The 6,731-nt window shown below is 37.4% G+C and overlaps 1 protein-coding gene across 1 annotated transcript; it reads right to left on the bottom strand.

The window, feature by feature from the left end:
- Window positions 1-36: 36 nt before the first annotated feature.
- LOC106867644 (probable ATP-dependent RNA helicase DHX35) lies at window positions 37-5,793 on the bottom strand. Its single transcript, XM_014912574.2, has 2 exons — window positions 5,251-5,793; window positions 37-2,175 (listed from the first exon to the last, which is right to left on the bottom strand). The coding sequence occupies exons 1-2, from the start codon at window positions 5,629-5,631 to the stop codon at window positions 466-468; spliced, it is 2,091 nt and encodes a 696-aa protein (XP_014768060.1). The 5' UTR covers window positions 5,632-5,793; the 3' UTR covers window positions 37-465.
- Between the last annotated feature and the right edge of the window lie 938 nt (window positions 5,794-6,731).

Below are 6,731 nucleotides of genomic sequence, written 5' to 3'. Positions count from 1 at the left end.
TATATATATATATATATATATATATATATATATATATATATACAATATAGACAGATATATACATATATAGATCTACACACACACACACACATGGCTTAGAGCTAGGAGAAAGAGCAGCCCCTGAGACGTTTGTTTCTGTGTGTGAGTGCAGTGCAAGAAGGACAGCAAAGATTTGCTGTATTTACAATGGAGTAGACCCTGCAAAAGGTAGTAAATGGCCAGTGGGTGATGTGGCTGAGTATACTGTTGTTGGAGTGGTACAGGGCATCTAACACAAGCACCTGTCAATAGAATTTCCCTGAGAGGGCTTGAGTTGAGAAGACACTTCCCTGAGATACCTCACAGCAGGATTGAACCCAGAAGCATATAATTGCAAAGTGAAGTTGTTAACCACTTGCTTAAGTGAAACAAACACTTTGCATAAATATAAACAAACAAAACAATCTTGATCCATGAGAAAATATTTCAGGTAAATTTGGCCCTTTTTTTGGCAATTTCTGATTCTGTACCAAACTGAAAGAAATGTGGGGCCAATTCACAGAGCCACCCTGGTCGGATGGTTGTGATGTCTCGCATGTAGTCCTTGTTCGTTTGTATGACTTCATTAAACACCACCCACTGAGGTGGTGTGTCTGTGTAAAGGACGGACGTTGGGTGAATGTGTAAACAATGGTTGTTTCGAATTGTCCGATAAGTGCCATCATAATGTAAACGAGCAGCATTTGCAAAGAAAGCTGCTGCTATGCATCGCTGCAACAATTCCGTGTTATCACCACATGACACTAACTGAACTTTGAACTTTTTTAGCATTTGTTTCAGTTGGTTGCGAATGTTGCAAGCCCGATTCAGTCCCTTCAAGTTTAAATAATTCTCTGCACACCATTGGCTGCTTTTATTGTGTTCAAGGAAAGCATTATAAACATTGACCATAGTAATATGGTCCCCTTCGTGGACGCTAAATTTCGTTTTAGCTCGTTCGGCAGCTTTCTTTTCGTTACTTGGAGACACAAAAACATTTTCAATCTGCATCAGAGATGCAATGGTTAATGCTTCTTCTGTGCATTCAAAGTCAGCAGCTGTTAAAAGCATTTTCGCAAACATTGGTGAGAGAGGAAATTCCGCCATGTTCATACCGAGTGGTGTTGTTAAGTCTCCATCTTCATCCAATGCTGAAAGTGCGTAGAGCAGTTCAAAGCTGTGCAACATATTCATTGCAGGTGGAGCAGAGAGAAAATTGAACCGAAGTACATTTTTCACACCCAGGGCCTTTAACTGTAATATCACAGGGGAAAGCTCACTGCGTTGGATTTCTGGAACTGTTGCTGCTGACAGCTTATTGTACTCTGATTCTGGATAGAGTCGGAATGTTTTTCCATGGCGGACACGGCCAGCACGGCCAGCTCTTTGGTCTGCAGATGCTTGAGATATTGGTACAGTGATTAAACTTTCAACACCAGTTTCTGCGTTATAAGCACGCAGTTTGACAAAACCACAATCCACAACAAAAACAATGCCATGAATTGTGACAGAAGTCTCAGCAATATTTGTAGCAACCACAATTTTGCGTGTGGTTTTTGCTGTTCTGTCAAACACCTTTAGCTGTTCTGATGCTGGTAGGCTTCCATACATTCGTAATACTTTCATTTTCATCTTGACATCTTGGCCCATTCTTCTAGCTTCTTGTATCAATTGATGAACAACAGTTTCAACTTCATCTTGACCTGTGAGGAAAGCCAAAATGTCCCCAGGGACTTCATTATGGTGAATCTTTAGGATTGTCTCCACAGTTGCCTGGACGTAATTTGGCAGAGGGTCAATGGCATAATGGATGTCCACAGGGTAACCTCGTCCTTCAATACTAAGAATTGTTGCAGTGTCCAACTTGGGATTATCTGTTAAATTGGTATTGAAGAAGTTTTTAACTTCGGCAGCATCGAGTGTCGCAGAAGCAATGATGACACGAAGATCTTTGCGTCGAGCTAAAATCTTCTTCAGCAGCCCAATTAGGATATCTGTGTGTTGAGTGCGTTCATGAGCTTCGTCTACCATAATCACACTGTACTTTGTGAGCAGAGGGTCAGAGAAAATCTCTCGAATCAGCATTCCGTCAGTAAGAAAGATGATACTTGTCGTCTCAGCATCATAACACTGGTCAAACCTAACATGAAAACCAATCTGGAATTGTAGAAAAAAATTTCTTGTTAATAAAATTAGAAGACAAACTACAGGTTACTTGTAATTGAATTCAATTATAATAATCAGGACATTTTAATTAGTATTTTGAGATACATTAACTTAATTAGTTCATTAACACACTTAAATATTAAATAGGCTTTATTCTTTAATGAATTCCGATCAAAAGACTGTGGCCATGCTGGAGCACTGTTTAGTTGACCATATTGACCCCAGTGCTTATTTCAGTCTCTGTTTGTCAAACAGTTAAGTCAGAAGACATATAAAGTGACACCATATAAATAAGGGCACACGGACATGTACAGCCATTCACATTCATGGCAGGCCTGGTCCTGTGTCCATGGAATTCCAGACATGCACCTGGTATTGTTTAAACCATGTCTACACAAAAAAGATGAAGACATTTGTCCAGAACCATATTAAGGGTGTGAAGCAAGTTTCCTTCCCACACAGTCATGCCTGTGTCTCAAAATGATATCCTTATTACTTATAAAGAAGTGCTTCATTATTTTGGTTCATATTTAAACATTTTCACTAACAAGGTCCTATATCAGTTTGGTGTTCTTAGATCCAAGGAAAGACACAAATTACTGAAAGAGGAGAATCTACAGTCCCTTGTTGAAGTGTGTGTGTGTGTAGTATTTCTCTACTCATTACCAGCCACAAAGCCTGGCATATGCACTCACCCTGTACTTCTTATGGTAATTCTTTTTTACTCTCCTCACTTGTCCTACTGGGATGGTCAGGAGGACAACTATCTATTACAATAGAAGGATCTTTACTTGGTGATCCCACTGGTGCTGGTACCATGTAAAAAGCACCCAGTTACACTGTGTAAAGTGGTTGGCTTTAGGAAGGGCATCCAACCATAGAAACCATGCCACAAGAAACAATTGGATCTTGGTGCAGTTCCCCAGCCTTGCCAGCTCCTATCAAACCATCCAACCTATGGAAAACAAATCATCATCATCATCATCATCGTTTAACGTCCGCTTTCCAAGCTAGCATGGGTTGGACGATTTGACTGAGGACTGGTGAAACCGGATGGCAACACCAGGCTCCAGTCTGATTTGGCAGAGTTTCTACCAAAAATGATGATGATAATGCTTCCCTCTATACAATGTAAAGTGCAACTAGGGAAATCAAACAACATTTATTTCAGCTATCATCATCATCATCATTATTATTATTATTATTATTTAGAGATTCAAACGGTGTTATTTCTTTACCACACAACTATTTACATTTTCAATGCTCTCAACATTAAATATGTTAACTATTGTTTTTGATGTGGCTGGCGTCTCTGAGTTATCGAGTTTGACCTGCTAGACATAACAGCTACCACACTCTGCTTGATTAGATATTTAGACATGAGTTGTTTAATTAAATATTTAGTATAGTCTTTCTCACCAGGTTACAACAAATGAGTTCAGTTTAGTTTCTAATTAAATCTACGGAAAGTCATCAAGATGAAATAGTTGTGAGGATGAGCAAGAGTGTTACCAATTGATAGGTCTTGGGATCAAATCTGCTGGAGGTATTTTGTGGCTGTTTAGCCCAAGGTCAGGCCTTACTGAGAAGATCCCAGATCAAAGTTGCTCTATTCATAACCATTCTACCATTTACCTACATAACTACTTTTCCCCCTATCTCTGGGCAACAGTCAGAAGATGTTCCTTAGAGATAAACTGAAAGGAGATACATTCACGATGAAAATATAAATTCTCGATTATTTGTCATAATTAAATCAACGGACATTAAGGTTACAAATACAAAATATTATCAATTGGTAAGGACAAGAATAATGGTTTAAACAACACCTTTATGGAACTAAACTACTACTACTACTACTACTACAACCACTCACTCAGAGACATACTGTGTCTTCTCTGTGCCTCTTCTACCACTACAACAGCATCTGCTTTTCTAAACTATTTAATTACAAACCATTACCCGAATATAATATCATAATATTGTAATGGTTCATATATCCGTATATTACACCTGTCTCTCCTCACTCTTACTGTATTTTACCTCCAATTAATTGCACTTATAGCCCAAACACCGTCTTTCCTTCCTTTTGGAGAATTAACAAAGTTCTCTACCCCAAAGAATAAAATATGAACAGGATTGTAAATAAACGCAACAGTTTGTTAAAGCTGGGCTTTTAATGGCCACAGATTGTTTAACATGAAAGGAATTCGAGATAAATCTTATCCGTTGAATCTGAATCACAGAAGCCAAAGTCAGCGGACCACATCCAGAGCAATGGTGACCAATGGTGGTTTGACCATTACCATCTATGAACGACCCATGGGCTTTGCAAAAACGGCATAATTTGAGGGAATTTTGGTTACTATTTCTAGCTGGTCAAATGACCCTCCACGGATTCCTTAATTCATTCGCTAAACTCCAATTTTTCCCAAAGGTAGCAACTCAATATTACGATATACCTGTATGGCACCTAGTTACAGTTTAGTAGAGTAAGCTGGAGTTTCACTCATTACATTGCTAGAGGTGGCACCTTTGTTTGACCAGCAGTCTGGGTTAGCTACTTTATTCATTCTAAATTTATAACTCTGAACTCACTACCGTCTGATTAACTGTATAATTCTTAATTAGAAGTCGTGTGGTAATTCATGATTATAAAATAGGAAACTATATTTCTATTTTAAATGAAGTGAAACAGTTTCAACAGGGAATCGAAAAGGGCATCGACTCTACACAAACCACGTTTTATTATTTACGCAAAAATAAATAAAACAAACTATTATTTAGGCAGAGGTTAATTATTGTCGGAGAGAGTGCAATTAATTGCCCCAAAGTTTTCGTTATATCTGACAGGCATTTATTTTACTGAACTAAGGGAATTGAAAGGTAACAATGATGACCCTGGCTGGACTTGAACTCAGAACATAATGGGACATAACTAGAAAACTGCCTTCAAATGACTGTCAACGAGACTAAATATTTTAAATAACTTAATACAACATCGTGTTGTTACCTTCGTCACTAAATATTCAGCAACAACAACAATAACATCAACATCAAACTGACCTCATCACCGAGCATTGTTCCTCGTTCTTCTGAGACTCTTTTGGCCAAAGTAACAGCGGCCACACGCCTTGGTTGGCAAACAGCGATTTTGTAACGTTGTCCAGTCCAACCAGCCTCAAGCAGATACTGTGGTACCTGGGTACTTTTACCACAACCGGTATGACCGACAATAACAACAACAGGATACGTTTCCACCAAATAAAGAATGTGAGTTCGTAAAGCGAAAACGGGCAGCTTTTGCCGCTGTTGTTGAATTGTCATCGATAAATAAGGATTATAGACAGCATATTGCTCTCCACTTTCATAGACTCGTTCCTCTTGGAGGATAGATCTCGGATCTTCATCTCCAGGGCGCCAAAACTTTGGTTTGAATGTTGCCATAACTTTAGTCCGGATTCGAAATCAAAGCATGAGTTCGTGTTTCACCGGCGGTGAAAACCGGTGAATGAGGAAGGCAATCCCTTGTTATAATTGTGTAGAGACGTTACGAAATCAGGGCAACGTGTTTGTGATTGACAATTATTTAAAACTTACCCTCGTTTCTACACTTTAGATTTTAAGTTTCACACGTACGTTTTAAAGATTAATCTTAGTTTAATTCTACAAAATGAATTAAAATTTTGTTGGGAAAAATAACACCATTTACGTAAAAGAAAAAAATTACACAAGTAAACTTTAAGAAAAAGGTAGTAATTAAAATAAAGATGAGCAGTTATTTTTGTTCCCCCGGCTTTTATTCTCTAACGTGTTTTTTTTTCTAAGAAAGAAGACGTAATTTGAGGGATGTCTGGCAGTTATTTCTACCAATCTAGCAGCTTCTACACAGTTTCTTGCATAATCGAGTTGCAAAATGTGGTACAACACATTAAAGGATATATCATCTTAGATTTAAAAAAATAATAATAAGGAAAAACTATTTCACCATTCCTTGTTTTAGTACATTCCATATTTGGAATTATCGATACTGAACAGATATTTTCCTATGTGTTATGTGACACCGGGAAAAGTTTGGAACAGAGCAATAAAGATCCAAAGTGTTGAGGTTTTCTTTAATTGGAAACAAATTTTTGGAAATGTTTAAACACAAACGGAAAAATAAGAAATATTGATTCCAGTATTTTCAGTTATAAAGATTCGATTCCTTCCATAATTTATTTTGAAATTTCAATTTCGTTACTTTTTCGTCAACGAGAAACAAAGATCTCATTAACACTGATAATGCTATTATCAAGTTAATTGTTTTGTTAAATAGCAAAGTAAGAATTAAGGGAGATAATAAGTTAAATATTTTATTATCTCCCTTGGGCCGATGAATGTGAAGTTGCGAACACTGAGAACAAATTTCCAATAATATAAAAATAAAGACGATCACATTGGAAAATAACATTGTGTCTACCCGTTAACAAAAACAACAAAAAGTTCAGACTGCAGGGGGCTTGATAATTGTGTAGAAAACGAATATGACAAAAAAAAAAAAAAAA

Source organism: Octopus bimaculoides, chromosome 1 (genome assembly GCF_001194135.2).
Source record: "Octopus bimaculoides isolate UCB-OBI-ISO-001 chromosome 1, ASM119413v2, whole genome shotgun sequence".
NCBI classification, from domain to species: Eukaryota; Metazoa; Mollusca; class Cephalopoda; order Octopoda; family Octopodidae; genus Octopus; species Octopus bimaculoides.
This window is presented reverse-complemented; position numbering and strand designations above follow the sequence as displayed.

What these genes read in the sequence shown, in the direction of transcription:
- LOC106867644 (XM_014912574.2), bottom strand. Translation starts at nt 5,631, where the DNA reads ATGGCAACATTCAAACCAAAGTTTTGGCGCCCTGGAGATGAAGATCCG. An exon ending in GAACAATGCTCGGTGATGAG is followed by an intron (nt 2,176 to 5,250) that starts GTCAGTTTGATG and finishes CTACAATTCCAG; the next exon opens with ATTGGTTTTCATGTTAGGTT.